General features: G+C 46.7%; 1 protein-coding gene and 1 long non-coding RNA gene across 2 annotated transcripts; one reads left to right on the top strand and one right to left on the bottom strand.

Moving 5' to 3' along the window:
- Window positions 1-11,386: 11,386 nt before the first annotated feature.
- abhd18 (abhydrolase domain containing 18) lies at window positions 11,387-19,018 on the bottom strand. The gene is made up of 13 exons (XM_076048032.1): window positions 18,896-19,018; window positions 18,564-18,648; window positions 18,374-18,474; window positions 18,209-18,284; window positions 17,817-17,909; window positions 17,048-17,067; window positions 16,637-16,775; window positions 16,447-16,536; window positions 15,323-15,424; window positions 14,813-15,054; window positions 14,128-14,264; window positions 13,227-13,389; window positions 11,387-12,413 (listed from the first exon to the last, which is right to left on the bottom strand). Exons 1-13 carry the CDS (start codon window positions 18,985-18,987, stop codon window positions 12,356-12,358), a joined length of 1,398 nt encoding a protein of 465 aa, XP_075904147.1. The 5' UTR covers window positions 18,988-19,018; the 3' UTR covers window positions 11,387-12,355.
- On the top strand, window positions 16,973-17,964 carry LOC142902704 (uncharacterized). Its single transcript, XR_012929133.1, has 2 exons — window positions 16,973-17,067; window positions 17,817-17,964. It is a non-coding gene; the product is annotated as an uncharacterized LOC142902704 (long non-coding RNA).
- Window positions 19,019-20,022: the final 1,004 nt, after the last annotated feature.

Genomic DNA, 20,022 nt, shown 5'->3' with positions numbered 1-20,022 from the left:
GGCACTCTGCCACTGCCACTGAGCTGGACCACTGAGACGGGGGGGTCTCGTTGGTCACACGCTCGCTCCCGCTGATGTTGAGCAGTCGATGCAACATTCTGGTGGAGCAACACGTGCAGAGATTTGAGTTTGTTTCAGGGTGCAGCTTCCACTGCCGTAGGGGAGAGCACTTTCTACTGTCATAGTGATTATATTATTAGCAAGCGAGTCATACAGTCGCTGTATTTCATCAAATCTGTCACTGTTTTGAGAGTCCTTTCAAATAAAGAGCTAAAATACTGTGGGGGCTTTTGCCCATTTTCAATCAGACATGATGAACATGACGCTGTATGTTTTCTAAACATCCCTCATACGTGTTCTAGAACTCATTGTGGCCCACCGGTCAAAAAGTTTGATGACAGACTGATTATGTACAGTGTCAATGTAAATGTATTGTAAGTGACACCAGATGTGCAAGTCATTCACAGCTGGACTTTAATTCACTGATGAACAGCAGTCACAACGATTTTGTTAAAATAAAGCAAAGTGTATAATTAACACACTTGTGTATATATATATATATAAAAAAAAAAAAGAGTAAAGTTTCAGCAGTGAAGTGCAAAAAGTGGCGCAAACGCAAATAAATTCTCTCAAGCTGCACTGAAGCGATGCCTGATGCACTCAAACATTTTAATCACAGTTTGAAACGGGGAAGATTTCCTTGTCTAGTGGCTGTCACACCACTGCCTGCCCCTAGGGGGCACCATCTGGGGCTGGGATTCCTCCGCCCACTGTGCTGAGGGGTTCCACCCGTGGCCTGGTGCCTCTTCCTCCTCCTCCTGGCTTGCTGCTCCGTGGCCCCCTGCTGGACTGCTCCTGTCAGTGGTCCACGAGCTCATACAACTCACTGCAATTCACGACCTTCAGGTCATTGGTTGAAGGACCAGTGAGTAAAATCTGGCTCGATTTATGATTTTTGTCTTGGTAAACGCTTAATATACAGCCAATAAATATTTTTAAATATTTAATATTCACAGTACAATATAATGAATGTAGTTTTCCTACCCTGAGAATGGTTCTTATACTGTATGTATGGAGGAATATACATAGAGAACCAGTTAGCTGCCGTCTTGTAATTATCAGTTTGCATTTGGGGTGAACGCTCAACTCATCAAATCAACCAACAAAGAAGAAGAAGAAGGTGGCCCAGGTATCCAGGCTCGTGCTTGCAGGCCACCGTAGTTCACCGGCAAACTCAGGAGAGGGAAGGTCAAAAAGTGAGACGCAAATGACACAGTGCTGCGATCTGAAACGTCACCACTTGATGTCACTGTTTCTTCTTAAATAAAAAATCTCCACGCGTTCCACTCTTGACCTTTAAGCGGAACATGGACTTGGGTCTTCAGGATCAGGACTGTGTATCGAAGCGCCGGTTCTTGACTGCTGTGATGGACTTTGTTCTGAGGTGCTGAAGCATCGATGTGATTTTTAATGCTGCTGCTCAATTTCTCTGTTTCAGCCAAAAGAAAACAGTTGTCAGAGGTTTGACTCAGTGCTTTGCTGTTACTAGAGCCTAATGCACGCTGTGTTCAGGGACAATAATGGACAGCAGACACTTTTCTTGGGCTTTATTGACAATCAGTGGGAGCAGATGTTTCACACAGCAGCTTCACAGCTGGATTGACATGACCCAAACCACAAAATGCAGAGTGGAAATGGATGATTAGCCCCGCCCCTAAGAACAGTATTTCCAGGAATCCCCCTTTCTGATAGGTCAAGGGATTCCTGGGAAAACTGGACCCCAGGAGAGGGGAAAAGACAGAGAGAAACGTTCACTCTCTCTGAAGTAGGATTTTATTTGTTTTTTTGTTTGTTTGTTTGTTTTTTTCAAAACTAGCAGACTTGTGAACAAACTTGCAGCAAAAAAATATATATATATATTCTCAAATATATGTATATACATGTGTATGCATTCCTTCATTGTGACAGAATGAGTGTGTAAATGGTGAGAAGCGGAACTCCAGCTCATTTTGCCCTCCGTCCCGAGCTACAGTGCTTCATCTCAGACTATCAGCTGACCAGAGATGCAGCACTGCACCATGGGCCACAGGGAGCGACTGCAGACAAGCGCTTCACTGCACTCACCAAACACAAGCAACAAGACAAAAATATAGAACATATTTAAAAAAAAACAACATTTTTTTTTTAGAAAAAACCCAGAATATTTTCCAGTTTATTTTAGCTCAACACGTTGCTGATTGTGCTCAGTGGGGTGTGAATGACGGAGCACCTTCACGTGAACCCTCCGCCTGCATCTACAGGTGCTACCCAGAACACTGGAATCTCCTGAAAAAGTTGCTGTATTTCTGCAAGTCAACTTAAAAGGTGAATTTGACATATTGTGTAAAGGAATAATATGCAGGTGTTTTGGATTCTTTGGACTCTTTGAAGCTACAAAACCGAAGCTTTTCACAGTATTCTAATTTCCTGAGTTTGTGGCTTTGTGCTTTTAACAAGATGAAAATCTTAATGAGCAAAGTGACAACGAGGAACCGCTCGAGAGGTCAACGTGCGTGGAACGGCTCAATAAAAGTTGTCGCTTTCATCTTTGATGTTGAATTGCCAAAAATAAAACAACTTTTATTGGATGTTCTAATTGTTCGGGTAGTGCCTGTATTCACCCTTTGATGCCCAACTCCTCCCACTAACATCCGAGTTCCACAAACCTTCACCTGCAGCACCGGCACTCCCTCACTCTGCTGCTGGCTTCTGGGAAAACTCAAAGTAATTCCTGACGTTCTGCCATCTTACACACTGACGTTCATTTTTTTGGTCGATCAATGAGCAACGATGAGACGGAGCGACACGATGGAAAATGTTTCATTGTGATAACGACTTGAATCACTGCATCGTACTCACATTGCAAGTCTAAATGTATTCAAGGACCTGCCTGCCGCTGCGTTACCCCACTGCAGTGTCTTGGCTTCCTTCCTGCACGCCGCTCGCTCCGTCGGCAAACACCTGCCGAAACAGAAGATTGGACAAAGATGATGTAAATTCCCCCGTGTGATTGTGCGAGGTGTCAGTGTTGGTGACGGCCAGGAGCAGAAACAGGGAGACACGTTATGACAGAAGGAACACAGAAGAATAAGCAGACCCTCCAGGCTCACGTGGAAAAACCTCCCCGGCCTCCATATATGGCAGGAGCGGGCCTCTTATTTTAGGGATCATGGAAAATAAGATTGCAGCTCTATATAAACAGCCCCCCCCCCCGCCCCCGACTCCGCCAGTCAATCCTTAACTCCTCCTTTTAGCCCAATACAAACATTGCCTTTTCTAGTCACAGCTGGAGGAGACTTAAAAGGCAGGAAGGTAGAGGAGGCTTTTAGCCCTTCGTACAAGTCCTTATAAAGAGGATTCTTCTCGTTCTGCTTCCCCCCCCGCCCCCTCCGGCTCTCCGACAAACACTCGCAGAGGCAAAATGCAGCAGAAGACGTTCGAGGCAAATTGGAAGAACCAAACCTCCCGACGTGTAGTTTGCCTTGACCTCTAGCACGATGCAACGCTGCATCAGCTCAGTGTCTGGGTGCTCTTGCAGGTCAGACCTGCCAGCAGCTTGTGTTACAGCCAGCACCGACTTGTAAAACGTGAACAGGACTTTTTTTTTTTTTTTTAATTTAGTTTTGTGTTGAAGTGAGTGCAAAGCTACAGTAGAAGATGGAAAGCATTCTTACGTCCTCGGAGAAAAAAAAGGAGAGGAGTCATTTCATTGGAATAGTCGAGGCTGCTAGTGATTTTAGTGACGCGCGCTAACAGGAAGTGGATCTCACGGCAGGAGGGAGAGAAGAAGTCCAGACTTCGTTCATGGCTGCAACTCAAAGCCAGGGTTCTGTTTGACTGCAATGTGAAAGAGATCCTCGAAGTGATGCCCCTTCACTGGACAGTGTGTGTGTGTGCGTGTGTGTGTGTGTGTGTGTGTGTGTGTGTGTGTTGTACAGCGGATTCATTCGTATGGCAGCAGCGCTCACAATACACGCAGCAGCAGCAGCAGCAGCAGCAGCAGAAGCCCTGAGGTGAAGCAGCGCGTCTGCGTTTCAACATGCGGCCGTGTGTTTAGACGTGCAGTGATAGTAGGAAGAGTCATCACTCCTGCTCAGCCAAACATTGCCTAATATGGTTTCCTTTCTCTCTCTCTCCCCCTCTCACTCCCTCTCTCACTCCCAACCCCCAACTCCTCTTGAAAATCACGGACAGGAAGCATCTCGTTGGCCTCTTGATCCTCGTGTTGGATTCTTTGTAAATTCTACCCCAAAAAAAAGGAAAAAAAGAAAACAGTTCTGGCCTGGAGAGAGAGAGAGAGAGAGAGAGAGAGAGATTGCTCACTGGTGAAATGGGTGGAGAAGAAAAATCCAATTGCGTTTATTCTTACGATGGCTTAAATGCAAATCGTCCAAACATGGCAACATGACGTCTTAAAAAGTCACAGTGGTAATGGTCAATTTCCATCATATTCACACCCCCCCACCCCACCCCACCCCCCCCAAAAAAAAAAAAAAACCCTGAAGGTCGCAGCAGCTTGACCAGAACAGTGAGTTCTTAGCAGAGTTTCCCACTGGGCCACTGGGAATAAACTGGGGGTCACCGAGATAAAGGGAAGGAGCCTCAGCAGCAGCGCTGCAATAGGGGTCCAGTACTGCGTGTGTGTGTGTGTGTGTGTAGGTACACACCAGCGGTCAACAGTGTGGACACACCCACACTGGAGAGACACCGGAGGCATCAAAGACGTGTGGATTATCAAAGGAAAAGAATGTTCAATAGCTCAATATGTTGTGTTCTATGTGTTTCATATGAAGGCTGGCGGTTCTAGGTCATGTGAAATATCAAACCTTTCCGTCTCATCCATATTCCATGTGTGTTGGTTCATAAGTCAATCTGCAGTGGCAACAGTCGTGACAACGGAAGGGAAAGCCATTCAAGCAGAAGTATGTGTCCAAACTGTTGACTGGTAGTTTGTATATACAGTGAGTAGTTTACACACTCTCACTTTTCGTACCTTTTTTAAGCCATGGAACAACGTGGCCTTGTCAACAGCGGCCTTTTCCAACCTGCTTCTCTTCTTTCAAAGGTCTGCAGTGGTTTGAAGGTTGTGAGGGCGAATAAAGCAAACGCACACCAACCTGTCGGCCACCGGGGAGCTCCTGCAAGGCGACACACTGCGCTGCATCAAGGTGCCAGTGTCCACCGGTAGTTTGTAGTTTGTCGGGACTGGACCCCCTCCTCCTCCTCCTCCTCCACCACCTCCCGTCCGTCACCTGGAAGAGACGCAGTAGAAAAACACGACCGTCAAGTTTGAACGCAGAGCGGCTGGGTTTTCATTGCAACTGTATTGAAATGCGGTGCAATACAGTTGAGGAGCTCTTCAATAATGCGACGCCATGGCTGCATTCATGGATTCATGGCTTCTGCCTTGACTTCCCCTCCTCTGCCTGCCATCTTCCTCATTCTCACGCTCCCTCTCTCCTCCTTCCTCTTGCTTCCCTCATGTGAAAATGACCCCAGTAATCATGGTGTTAGTCCCAGATGGGGACTGCTGCTGCAGTTTGGGGGGGGCGGGGGGGTGGGGGGGGGGCTGCATGCCTTGGAATGTGTATGTCTGGCTGGTGGGGGTTATGTGAAAGTCCTCTAACCCGCCGCACTCTGAAGAATCTCGGCCAAATCAGCATTTCCGCTTCTCCTCCCCTTTGCTCGTTTCTCAGGTCCAGAAAGTTTCCACTGGCGCTCGGAGGGAAAAAAAAAAACAAAAAAAAAACAAATCTCCCAACTGTGCAACAGCAAACTGCCTGCAGACGACTGAAGGTCTTCATAATAATGTGCGTTGAAGGTGGTAGTTTCTGCCATTTTATGTACAATTATTATGTACGCGAGCGGGGAAAAGTTAGGCCACGCCTTCTCGTGCAACTTTTAGTTTTTTTTTTTATCGCTGCAACTTTCGCCACTGCAGAGAGACACTGAAGACATTTGGAAGAGATTTCAATATAAAATGCGCTATTTGACGCTTTTATTGTTTCCTCCATAACTCCATGCGTGTTCATACGCAGTTGCGATGCCTTCAGTGAGACACTGCAACGTCAATCGTCGTGAGAATGAAAGAACAGACTTTGATACAGAGGCTACAGAGTCCAAACTGTTGACTGCCAGTGTGTGTATAAAAATATTCATTTTCTTTTTATTTGCGTGCTGAAGCTTTGTGTTCACGTCTTGGAGCAGCTCAGGAGTCTCCAGACGTGAACACAGACACTTTGACCCTTTGGTGCATGCTCCCTCTTTCACAGCCACAGTGCTGAATAACGCAGTGCAGCTGCAGTGGGGTCCACTGTCTCTGTGCGAGGGAAGCCCCGCAGCGCTTGTTTGTTGAAATGGTTGAGTTTGCGTGGGACTCGGTTGACGCCCAAAGACTGAAGTGCAGTCGCTGACGACACGCTCGTCGGCTGTGTTTGCTACCGCTTTAACCAGGACGACAACACAAACACACTCACTTCCAATTAGAATTATAGTCCACTCGACTCGGGCTTCACCTTCTGACTTTAACCTCCAGGCGAAACAATTTGCAAACGATTCCAAATGAAGTTCATCAAGTTTGATCGTCGAGTCGGTCGAGATTATTTAACGCGATCGACGAAGTCGCTGCCGACGAAGACGAAGTCAACAAAAATGAAACCTCCATCTCGACCTGGCTTTCATTGGCGAGGCCGCACGGCGAGAACTGATGTTTGGCCGGAGGAAGAGGAGGAGAAGAACCGGGATCTTCATCCCCTCTCCTCCTGCACTCTTCAGTGTGACAGCGTGCTGCCTTTCCCGGCTGCCTCAGGGTCAAGAACAAGGCAGCGTGCGCCTCGAACCAGTGGCCTGTTCGCCACTGGGGCCACGGGTCCACATAACACACGGAGAGAACATGCAAGACGCCGAGGAAAACACGCAAATTCCACACGCAAATCGAAAGCAGGACCTCAGACAGCAACCAGGAGAGAAGAGAGGAAGTCTTCGTACCTTCTGGTGGATCTGCTGCCGGTTCCGCTTGGAAGGTTCTGCGTCTTGCGAGCTTCTCTCTGCTTTCCCAGAGTTCCCTGCAACCGGGCCGGTTCTGCTCGGGTTCTAGTCAGAGCGCAGGATGGATGCTTCGCCTGCCATCCCCGACTCTCTTTTGAAGCCAGTGGCCTGGGAAGCCATGCATTTCACTCTTACCTTGTATGGTCACCAGGGCCGGGGCCAACAGCAAGGGAGGACGCCCCCCCACCCCCTCCCCACCACCACTCCCCCCACCCCCCCCACACCCCTACCCCCACCCCCACCCGCACAATCATGACTGATGGCGGAGGAACAAGCAAAAAAAAAGAAAGAAAGAAAGAAAGAAAGAGCTACACCCTGTTGTGTCTGTCTGGGAATGATGGAGGGAATGAAGAGGCAGAGGGATAAACAGCAGAGTGGAGGAGCGAGAGAAGAGGATGGAGGAAGTCAACCAGGTCCAGCTGAACAGAGAGAGAAAGAGTTTGGAGGAAATGTGAAGGGTGGGTGAAGAAGAAGAAGAAGAAGAAGAAGAAGAAGGGAGGAGAGATGGAGACGGGGAGAAGGAGAAAAAGGGGAAATAAAATGGCATTGGTATTTCTTCTAAATCTGGCCGCTCTCTGCAGTGAAACATGAGGTGGAAGCTTCACTGGAACTGATGAGACAGAGAGAGAGGAGAGGAGAGGAGAGGAGCGAGGGACAGAAGAGAGGAAGACTGAAGACAGTCCAAAAATAGATCAACGACATGACATCATCTCTAAAGTGTCTCTTTGAATAAAGTTGTGGGTGTAATAATAATAATAATAATAATAATAATAATAATAATACATCATTATTACTAGTGATAATAAGCTGATATAAGCATGTGAGGACACAGTAATGGTGATGCAATGCAGATGCAATGGCTGAGGCCAGTTAGCAAAAAAGAACAGCTGTCAAAAGAACAAGTGAGAGAGTGAGAAAGAGAGAGAGAGAGAGAGAGAGAGAGAGAGAGAGAGAGAGGGAGAGTGTGTTTGGTAATTTGGGTGAACGATCGCGTCTTCAAAGAAACCAACAAAGAAGAAGGTGGACATGGTGTCCAGGTTTGTGCTCGCAGGCCACTGTAGTTCCCCGGCAAGGTCGGGGGAGGGAGGATGAGTGAAAGACGCTGCAATCGGAAACGTGGCCACCTGAGGTCGCTGTTTCTTCTCGAAGATCTCCAAATACTACACGCTGACCCTTAACGCGGCTTTAAGACGAGGAAGTCGTATGAAACGATGCAATGTTTAGTCCAGAGCAACACCGGTTGCAACTTTGTGCATTGACAAGTCGACCGATGTGAAGTGATTTGCTACTTGACTGAGACACTGACTGGCTGTCAGTCCGTCACCTTGTCTTTTCCCAACATCTTTCTCTTCAACCTCTGTAAAACTTGGGTGTTGTAGTTGTAGTTGTAGTTTTCGGGGACTCCAGTGGACCCTCACTGTGAACCTCTCTGGCTCTGGTTCTGCTGTGACGGGATCAAGGGACCAAGTTCCAGCCTGCGACTCTGCCCTCTCTCTGCCTTAATAAGGCAATGTTTTAAGATGGCTAAGTGTTTACACGATGTAAAGAGCGGGTCATTTGTGATGGCAACGGAGCGCGAGCGCAGCTACGCGCTCTCACAGACCTCCGTTCAATGCATCAATAAGAAGTCCAACTCAAACATCTAAGTTGAAGAAGACCAGGGAAAGAAAATCGGCATTAAGGAAAAGTAGGAAAATCCAGGGCTGCTGACCTTTGACCTTTGACCGACTGACTGACTGACTGACTGACTGATTGACAACCCATCAAACCTTCAAACTCTTCCTCGGTCTTCTCAACCTGGAACCAGCTCAGTGAGACCAGCTCAGTGGTACCAACTCAGTGGAACCAGATCAGTGAGACCAGCTCAGTGGGACCAGCTCAGTGGAACCAACTCAGTGGGACCAGATCAGTGAGACCAGCTCAGTGAGACCAGCTCAGTGGAACCAACTCAGTGGGACCAGCTTAGTGGAACCAGCTCAATGGAACCAACTGAGTGAGACCAGCTCAGTGGGACCAGCTCAGTGGAACCAACTCAGTGGGACCAGCTTAGTGGAACCAGCTCAATGGAACCAACTGAGTGAGACCAGCTCAGTGGAACCAGCTTAGTGGGACCAGCTCAGTGGGACCAGATCAGTGAGACCAGCTCAGTGAGACCAGCTCAGTGAGACCAGCTCAGTGGAACCAGCTTAGTGGGACCAGCTCAGTGGGACCAGCTTAGTGGAACCAGCTCAATGGGACCAGCTCAGTGGAACCAGCTCAGTGGAACCAACTCAGTGGAACCAGATCAGTGAGACCAGCTCAGTGGAACCAGCTCAGTGGAACCAACTCAGTGGGACCAGCTCAGTGGGACCAGCTTAGTGGAACCAGATCAGTGAGACCAGCTCAGTGGGACCAGCTCAGTGAGACCAGCTCAGTGGAACCAACTCAGTGGAACCAGCTTAGTGGAACCAACTCAGTGGAACCAGCTCAGTGGAACCAACTCAGTGGGACCAGCTCAGTGAGACCAGCTCAGTGGAACCAGCTCAGTGGAACCAACTCAGTGGGACCAGCTCAGCGGTCTCATGGTGGAGTGTCCGCCCTGACACTGGTAGGTTGTGGGTTCGATCCCCAGTCAGGTCAGACCAAAGACTGTATAAATTGTCTCCATGGCCTCCCTGCTTGGCCCTCAGTCTTCAGGGTTAGAATTGGGGGCGGGGTTAGATCAGACAGTGATTCCCGGGCGCAGTACCGCTGCTGCCCACCGCTCCCTCAGGGGTCAAATGCAGAGAATAGATTTCATTGACAATGACTGGGACTTTAACTTGACTGGGTCCCATTCTGCTGCTCAGGCCACCCTCCACCACCTCCTCTCTCTCTGCTCTCTCTGGCCTCTTCCAACCTTCACCCATTCATCTGCCTGTTCTTCATCATCTGCCTCCTCTTCACCCGTCCTCTTCCTGGGGGGATTTTACAGTATTTTCCATGTTGGGAAGGACTCTGTCACCAAACCCTTGGACATTTTACACACTTCCAGCTTCCCCACCCACAGCCGCGCTCACATCCTGGTCTGGTCTGTCTCACTGCTCTCACTATTCATCACATCCTCGGTCTCCACCAGCACATCTCCCACCACCTTGCAGGAACCATAGATGATAGATTTTCTTCTTTCTCTCTGTCTTCAGTTTAAGGGGAGCAGGTCGGAGAGCGGCGCCTGTTTTCTGGCTGGAAGCAGCAGCACCGTGTTTGACTTTCAGTGTGCGCAGTGTACAAGGGGGCGCCGTTTGTAAAGTTTGTCATGCTTAAAATAACAGCAACATTTTGTCACATTTAGCTCCAAATCGTGTTTTTTTTAAAAAGTTTGTGTGCATTATTGAAAGTCACTTTTTTTAAAATCTGAATGTTAAATCTATATGTTACACCTAAATGTTTCGGGTGAAACGAAACATTTAGCTAATATGCAAATTCAAGTTGCCGGCAACCGGAAGTACCACAATAAAAGCTCGACGATGTTGAACTCTGCTTTTAGTGTCAAATAACGAATAAAGAACTTCTCTTTTCTGGAGAAACTGCCTCTTGGACATAGATCGCGACGATTATAAGCACCCAAAATGACAAAACCCCGTTTGGAGACACTATATTTTACCTTGAGTACCTTGAGTGTTTAATGCCGCTTAGTTTTTGTGCGGGACTTGCGCGGCAGAAAACTTGCAACTTACAGCACGGACAAACACACAGAGTGCACACACGGCAGTGGTGAGTGTGAATATAAGGAAAGACATCACATCAGGCAAAGCACTGCAGAGGAACACACGCGCACAGTGTCGCCACAATGCAGGGTTGACAAAGCGTGACTGTCACCTAGTGGCGTGACGTATTTATGCAGGCACACGCACACACACGCACGCACAGACACAGACACACACACACACACTTACTGTATGCACCACGGTCATGTTGATCTATGGAGATTCTTATAAACACTAGAAAAACCATTGTGAGGGCAGGAAAACTAAACAATGTTTTATTGTACTGCGAGTGCACACTTTTATTGATGTATTTATGGGCAAAACATTCAGCTTTTACCCAATATAATGTTAGACTTTAAAACCAATATATGGATGTAATATATCTATATATAATTAGAGCTATAATTGCTTGTGTGCAAAAAATATTTTGATATTTTCAACGATCCAGCCATTTTAAATCATGCTTGTGGAAGCTTTGGAAGTAGAGACAGTGAGTTCAAGCTTAAAAGCAACCTAAAGATTCAACGGGGGGGGGGGGGAGAAATTGCCAGTAGGTAGAATCATCAGACAATTTTTATTTGCTTCAATTTCATGAAAGAAAAAAAAAAATGCCAAAGGAAAATGTTAATGCCTCTAAGATTCAGAGATTGAGTTTTAAAAAATCAAACACAATTTGTACTATGGCTGAAAAATCAAAATGGACGTTGAAAAAAAAAAAAAAAAACCCAAGATGTTCACTGCACTGACAGTGGATTCAATCATGCAGGCAATAACAAAGTGATAAATATGTAAATAAAACCATCAAGCAGTAAGCGGCGTTCAGCAGTTGTTCCTCAGCAACAGTCATTACTAATGGCACCATGACAACTCATTATTTCTGGCATTACTTGATTCGTCTTACAGTTACTGCAAGAGGTAGTTTGTCAATTAAAACAACAACCGGATGTGAACGATGACATAGAAAACGACTTGACCAATACGGTAAAGAACAATTTAATATCCACAATTCAGTGAATCACACTCACTCATTACACAAAAGATAGAATCATTATTTCTCTGACTGGACGTGGTCCACAAAGTGTTTTCTTCAAGGTTGTGTTCAGAGACTGAGGCGGGCGGCTCAGCTGTCACGATCACACTTGCTGGAAACGGATTGGATTTCAGTCAAACTTTCAAACACACAGCAGTGATGTCATCATCGTGAATTGGACTTCCTGTGCTGCTTGATTTCAAGGGAACCAGGACGTGGTGGTGAAATCATCTTCTTTTTCTCATGATGAAACCTTCTTTTATTCTTTTATCATCCATCCGTCCGTCCGTCCACTGAACTGAACTGAACTGAGCACTTTTCCATCTCGACCAGTCACGACTGCTCGTTGGTTGGACTGTAAAGACTGGCAGTGTGGGTCACATGACCACCTGGACGTGACCTCGTGTTAAGTTAAAGTCTCAGCAGGAATACAATGTGGATGGGAAGATGGTGATTCTTCTAACAGGCACTTCAGGGTTCTTCAGTCATGGAGCCGCGGGTCCGTCTTGTCGGGTCAGGGCAGGTCGGGATACTTCAAGCAGAATCTGTCGAACGCATCGTAAACGGCCTTCCTGTGAACGCAACGTAAATGTCATTAGTGCTTAACACTCATTACTCGCACAAAGTCGCAATGCAATTGCCATTAAATACGCAAATTGTAAAAAAAAAAAAAAAAAAAAAACAAGCTTGAGAATCACAATATTTCTTAAAGAAAACCGACGGAAAAAAAAAAACAGCTGGCAAACATTTTATTTAGTAATGAATGAGAAACGTGGAGGTTTGTCTAGAAATTCAGGTCAGGCGGCTGGAAAGAGTTTTGATTTGATTTCAATACTTTATTTCCATCATGTGATCAATTATAACAAAAAACAAAAAACAGCTCAAATAAAAAAACAAAACCGTTAAAAACAAAACAAAAAAGAAAATAGAAGCTGAATTTAAGGTTACAGGTTCTACCCAGAACATTAGAATCTCCTGAAAAGGTGAATGTGACACATTATATAAAGGAATAATATGCAAATCAATATATTTCAAGCTTTTATTTCTTTGCATTTTGCTGATCAGGTCTGGCAGCTTTAAAAAAAAAAAAAAACTCAAATTTTATCATAATTTTCTGAGTTTGTGGCTTTGTGGTTTTAATGAGCTGAAAATCTTAAATCAGCAAAGTGACAACAAGGAACTGCTTGAGACGTCAATTTGTGTGGAATGACAACAAACTTCCTTTTCTCTTCAAGCTTAATACGCTGAGTGAAGATAAACAACAACATGCAAAGAAACCTGCATGTTTTCATTTTTTCGCGGCTTGTTTGTTTGTTTGTTTGTTTGTTTGTTTGTTTGCCCTCGCTGACGGCCGGCGGCCTTCGCATTGGATCCGACGGTTTTACCTGAAGAGGTTCTGCTTGAAGAGGTAAGCGCTGATGTGTCCTCCACTCAGGTACCTGACCTCACAGTCTGGCCAGATGTCCTGCACGCTGAGGACTCCGGTGCGAGGAATGTAGGCATCCTCCTTGGCCTGGACCACGATGATGAGACCGGTGTCCACGGGGACTGAGAGAGGGTCAGGCGTTCATTACAAGGTTTCCGGTCCAACAAAACACAACAATGTCCAACTGGGACACAGATGCTGTGTCTCAATCCAGGGTCTGCACCCTTCAGACTGAGCGTCCTCCGTCTGAAGGAAGCGTCCTTCGAGTACCCGGCCTTGAAGGACCGACCCAAACCCCGCCTCCCCGGTCACCACACAGGACGGTCTGGCCTTCGGCGTATTTCCTCGTTTCGTCACCGCCGTTCCCTCCTGCTGGCCGACCCCGGAAGTGACGTTTTTATAGCATCAAGCTAACCATTGGTTCACCATCTAACGATGGCGTTGGATGTTGAAATCAGTAAAATCCTACGTTAAAAACTGCATACTTTATGTGAAACTTCAATATTTAGAGTTATACGTCGTGTCTTTGCCAGTAGATGGCGCTAATTTCAGCCGACTTCCCAGGATCCCAGGATGCTTTGCAGCAGCACGCAAAGCATCCTGGGATACACAAGTATGCGAAAGGATAGTAGCGGTGCAGCCTTGGAAATCGGCTAACAGTAGGACGCATTTGGAGGGCGCATTTTCAGCGTCCTAAGCACCCTCGGGAATTGGGAGGAGCCTTCGCGCAGTGCGATCACATCAACTTCCTTTCAAAATGCGCACTTCAAGAGACGCAGCACCCTGAATGGAGACACAGCCATGAGTTCCACCAGCGGCGTCTCTCTCCGTCTCGAGGACACCGCAGTGGGAGAACCTACCTGAGAAGTTGGCCATGTGTGTGCACTCATCCATCACGCCCTTCATGAAGTTGATGGACTCCCTGTGCAGAGATCGCTCGCAGCATTTCCCCGACTCGGCCTTCTTCTCCTTGGGTTGGACTTTGCCGTGAAGGCCCCTGAGGAAAGCCGAGAGCGGAGACGGCTCGCGTCAGAGCCACACAGCCGCAGCGTTCCACACCGTGGACAACAACGTAGGCGACAAAGATTGTGTATGTCGTGCTCCACTACAGGAATGGGAAAAAATAAACTTGCATCTTAACAGCCGCTTAGATTCTGATGCCTGGAAAACCTGAGGAAACATTTTTTGAAAATCAACAGCAGGAAACACGGATGACTTTTCTCCCTGGAATGGTGTTTATTCCGACTGTTGTGCCAAGCCTGTATGGCTCAACCGCATTAAAGCTAATGTGTGTGTGTGTGTGTGTGTGTGTGTGTGTGTGTGTGTGTGTGTGTGTGCCTCACAGCTTCCACTTTACACAACTGTGGCTACAGAATGGTTGGAAAACCTGGAATCCGTGGATTTTGAGGAGTGTCTTGACACTCGCTGGGAACGTCGGGAACGTCGGGAACGTCTCCGTTCCCGGGCAGGACAATGCAAACGACAGCACCCCTGGTGACCATGCAGCAGGAGAAACGGTGACGGAAGAGTGAAGGGATGGTTTACCTGGTTGGGTTATCCAAACTGGTCCCAGGCCTGCTGGCCGACACCAGAAAGGAGTGAACGCTGTCTTCGGCCTTGGCCCCGTCAGCGCCCTGCTCAGCCAGCAGGACCTGCACCGGCTCCGCCCCCACTCCGGACTTCACTGCTGGATCCCTCGACAGTCTGTCGCTTTGGGAGAGGTGGAGGAGGTGTTTCAAGGAGTCTTCGTGTTGGGCCAATTCTTGATCCACTTTGAAGGAATCCGTCTGGAAGGTGCAGACACGCAGACAGGTGTGTAAGGATGAGTGACTAGCTCTGGCCTGTGTCACTTTACTTTCTCTTCAATTTCCCACAAAATCCTGAAAATACTTCAAAAACAAACAACCGGGAACCTGAAGGCTCCTTTCTGGAACATTCACTGTTTTGCAAAAGGAATTTGAAATGATCAGAATTAAAAAAAAAAAAATCCCCATCATTCCTGAAGCAGACGTGCACCACACTGATGAAGCCATGCGTGCACTGTGAGAGACGCACCCCGCAGTACTCCAGCAGCTTGATGATTTCCTCCTCGTACACAGAGTTGCGTGCGTACTGCTTCTCCAGCTCCCTCCAGTTCACCGCTTTGCTGAGGACCCCCTGCATACACGGCGCACGATATTGTACAGGCAGGATAACAAATCCATCGGGTAATTATTGACATGATCTCCACGGTCTCTCTGTCTGCATCATGTCTTCACGGCGGTGGTTATGTATTTAGCGTGAGGGCTGGGGGGCGATTTTGGACAAAAATAAAATCCTGATTTTGAGTGAAATTTTTTGTAAACTCTTGGATGTACCCCCCCCCCCCCCCCCCACACACACACACACACACACACACACACACACACACACACACACACACACACACACCCTGGTGTAGTTCTCTTTGTACTCTGATCTAAACCTTTGAATAAAGTTTCGTAAAAATAATAATAATAAAAAAATTAATAAAAAAAAAAAAAGGACAACTACAGATGCGGGTAAACGAAGCTAGCCGGCTAACAATAGTAGCGAGTTGATCCGAAACACCGGCCTACCGTCCTCAAAGTATGCAAAGCATCAATTTTACGATTTTTCTTTTTTTTTCTTTTTTTTTGTCTTGACAAAAAAAAAAAAAAAAAAAAAATCAGATTTTGATTTCAAATCGATTAATCGCACAGCCCTAGGTAGAATATTAAGTATTTGTGAACAGAAGTGTTGTGAATCTCTGTCCTTCATGGGCCAAAGTGGCAGCAACCTGGTGACACAGCATCTAAATGGACCTGGGAAATCTGAACCAGTTTGGCTCAGCAAAGGTAGATATGTATGTATTGTAGTAGTAGTAGTAGTAGTAGTAGTAGTAGTACTGTAGTAGTAGTAGTAGTAGTAGTAGTACTGTAGTAGTAGTAGTAGTAGTAGTAGTCTCTGTATTTTCTGGGTACACATGCCTTCAATGGTGTTTTATTTGTCAAAAAAAATTTTGTTTTGGTCCAAATAGTGGCACCAACACTCACATCCAAGGGAACTCCAATCCCAGACTCTTGCAATCTGTCCCCATTCCTTCCCCACACTGAGCGTAACACTCTGATATCTCATCACTGTCTCCTCAGAGACCCCCGGGCACAGGCTGGGCTTTTTACCGTGGTGAAGACGCTGGAGGCGGTGGACCAGGACAAACAGGGAATGAGAGGGATCGGCTTGGGCCAGTTGGTCACTGCCAGTGAGGCCATCTGCACCGTGAGAGAAGCAGGGATCAATACCTCCAGTGTCTGAGGCTTCCACTCAGAGACTGGAGGCGGCGTCTCAAGTTTGTCTGCACTGGGCTCTTACGTATCCCCCCATGGAGATGCCGGTCATTCCAAGTGGCCAGTAGCCTTCTCTCTCCAGCCAATGGAGCAGCGCCGTTGACTCCAGGATCAAGGCCCCTCCCATCACAAACAGGTCGGACACGTTCTTCAGACAGGACCGCCTGAAACAGACCCCCCCCTTTTTTTAAAAAAAAAAAAAAAAAAAAATTTGGTTCTTCCGGTCAAACATGCATCAACGACTTTGTGTAATAATCGGACGAACGACTTCACACAACACCACCGCGTTTGTATTTTATGACGACGCTGTGATTTTCAGACTGCGGTCGACGTCAACGACTCTACCACACCTCCATGTCTCATAATCTGACGTGAACATGAAAGCAGTTTCTGAACTCCTGGATGAGAAAATGTGATGAGAGGAAAGTCAACTTACAGCTGATCTTTGGGTTTGCGGTATCCATGTTGAACGGTCCGTCAAGGAGCTTTCAGTTGAAGTGATGGATAAAGATTTTACCAAACAGAGGTGAACAGTGCGGAGCCTCATCAAAACACACAACTCCAGACAACACACAACACTAAGTAACACACATGAAAGAAACACTCACACACTGACTTCTTGAGTAAACCACTGTACACGATGATATCGTCTGCATAGAAGTCAGTGTCAGGGTACCCCGGTATTTGGCTCCAATAAAGAAAGAATAGAATATATAATGAATACATATGGGTCTTGTTTTGGGGGAGGAAGCATCATTGCTCTGTGCAACCGAGCCTCCCACGACCACGGCTGGGACGAGTTGCAACTAAACATGCGCTTTTCAAATACCTCCGCCATGCCGGTATGTGTGGAATGTAGCTCCAGCTGTGCGTTTGCCTTGAAAAGACATTACATTGGCTGTGTCCCAATTCAGGCTCTGCGTCCTCCCAAGGCTGCATTTGAAAGGAAGTTGCGTCACAGCACTGCGTGAAGGCTCCTCCCAATTCCTGAAAGTCCGAAGGACGCTCCAAATGCACCCTCCAAATGGGCCCTACTGTTAGCCCATTCCAAGGAGGACGCTTCCTTCCAAGGATGCAGACCCTGAACTGAGGCACAGCCATTGTATGTCTTGGACTGTGTATATGATCGGTTTTGAGGGAGGGACGCGAGCAGACTGTGTCTCTGCCAACGGGATGAACGTGGATGAATATGGAAAGAAGCTCAGGAGGATATAATAAGGATTTTCCAGAAGCAGTGAAGCCATTCCTGCCTCTTTGACCATGGGCCGGGCCATCAGGGTCCGACGGCGCCAGAAAAACTGCACACACACACACACACACACACACACACACACACACACACACACACACACACACACACACACACACACACACACGAAAAAAAAACAGGTTGCAGGTTTAGTGATGGATAAATAACTAGAAAAACATTCATTCTAGTCTTCTTCACTTTAACTAAAAAGTGCTGATTCTGAAGTACTGAGCGCGTTTCAATTGTGTCCCGGCGTCTCGTGTGCTGCCGACACCAAGCCGCTGGACCTGGTCCAGTCTGAGGATTCTTGCTCCTGTCCAGAGTCATGTGACTGAAACACATCCTTACGTGATCTCCAGTCCCGGCCAGGTGAATACACACTGGTCTGTTTCTTCGCCACTTCTTAGGGACGACAAACTGGAACCTGAAAGAACACACACACAGTGAGCGAGGCAACACAGACAACCCAGTAGCTCGTCGAAATCACGAGACGCCAACGCAGGTCAGTCGCACCTGGCACGAACAGCTTCTGGTGGCAAGATCCCTGGTACGAAATGTTCAAGAGGAGAGGTGAAGAAGCCGTCGTGGATCTGACAGTCGGCATCTTCCCTCGTCTGCAAAAGACATTTTTTAAACCCCCCACCCCACGAAACGTAACATGCTGGAGGATCGTGCCACAGAGAGCAGTGACTGGCTCTCTAACCTTGGTGATGTACACTGGATAGTCTTTCGGCACCAGAGACTTGCACAGCTCTCGGTCACCGATGATTTTGCGGAATTCAAAGATTCTGCAACACAAAGAAAAACATCGGAAACCTTGGCGGATTCATTCATGTGACGCTCGCTCTGCACGAGACATCAGTGCATCACAGCGGTGCTCTCGTTAAATGAAAGCAAAGCGATAAAGTTTGAATTTTTAATCTTAGAAGAAGAATTTAAATCACGTTGTTTGCTTTTATTTGGTTGGCGGCAAAAAACAAAGCAAATTGCCGATGCAGTTTGTAAAACAGAAGAGTTTTGTGTCGTCTTGCACACCTCTTCAGGTCTTCAGGCTTGCCCCATCCACCGATGAACAGCTTGGTGAGGAGCAGCCTTCTGTAAAATACATCAAGTCGGCTCAGCCCCATGGACCAGCACCCAGCATCTACAGACAAACACCTGGGAAAGTGTGGAAAATGAAATAAAACAATACATTAGACAGAACGTAGAACAGAATCGAACTCATGCAGGTTGAGTCAAGTCTTTTTGCTTGGTTGTTTGTTGCTTATTATTAAGCACTGAAGGACAAGCAACCGGGTTTAGAAACGCAATAAATTAGTGATTAAAATAATATTGGACAAAAGTCGTGGGTTTTTTTTTTTTTTTAATCACTCTTATTTTATATGGAAGGTTTTATATTCATAAAAGCAAGGATCGACCGGAAGTATCCAAAATCAGTTCAATTATTAAATAAGAACGTAGTTTAAAACACTAAAAGAACGGGCTTTCAATATCTACAAGACTGAAAGTCCTCTCTGTACTACAAACAAACAAAACAAAAAAAAATACAAGGTGGAAAATTCCTTTTATAAATATTGGTTTGATACGTGAACGTTTGAAACGTCCGTGTTCATAAAGTATCAAGTGTCATTTCTTTCCTTTTAGAAACTGGAAATAATTTCACTCATTTTAACCGTTAAGCAGTGCAAATTGATCCACATCGGCGCCCGTAGCTAGGCGGACATGACGTACCCAAGAAGTAGGCGGAGTTAGCCCCAAACTTCGAAGTATGCACTGACAGTACTGAGTGACCGATGTCTCCTCGACATGAACGCCCTACCGTTGCTGTGTAAACACTCCGCCATGAGCTACGTGACCAATAAGACACAATAAAAAAATATATATATATATATATAAAACAGACACATTTTATCGCTCAGTTTAGATTGCGTCATACATCGAACGTCGCCAAGTATCAACTGAAACACACTCAGCAAGTCCCAAACTGCATATTAGCATGGTTAGCCAGGGGTATCTTTCGGCGTAGCGCCTGTAATGTGCTGTTAAAAACGGTGTCACGCAGATAAATGCTCCGGCTTGGCAGAGAAGTCTGAACGTACCTCAGGCTGCACGCACATGTACAGACTACGCTGAAATAAAATCGTAGGGCATGTCAGCGTCCG

Source organism: Nelusetta ayraudi, unplaced genomic scaffold (assembly GCF_046127955.1).
Source record: "Nelusetta ayraudi isolate G7.1 ecotype Tasmania unplaced genomic scaffold, CSIRO-AGI_Nayr_v1 ptg000097l, whole genome shotgun sequence".
Classification (NCBI taxonomy): domain Eukaryota; kingdom Metazoa; phylum Chordata; class Actinopteri; order Tetraodontiformes; family Monacanthidae; genus Nelusetta; species Nelusetta ayraudi.
The sequence above is the reverse complement of the archived record's forward strand: the minus strand, read 5'-3'. Positions and strand labels throughout refer to the sequence as shown.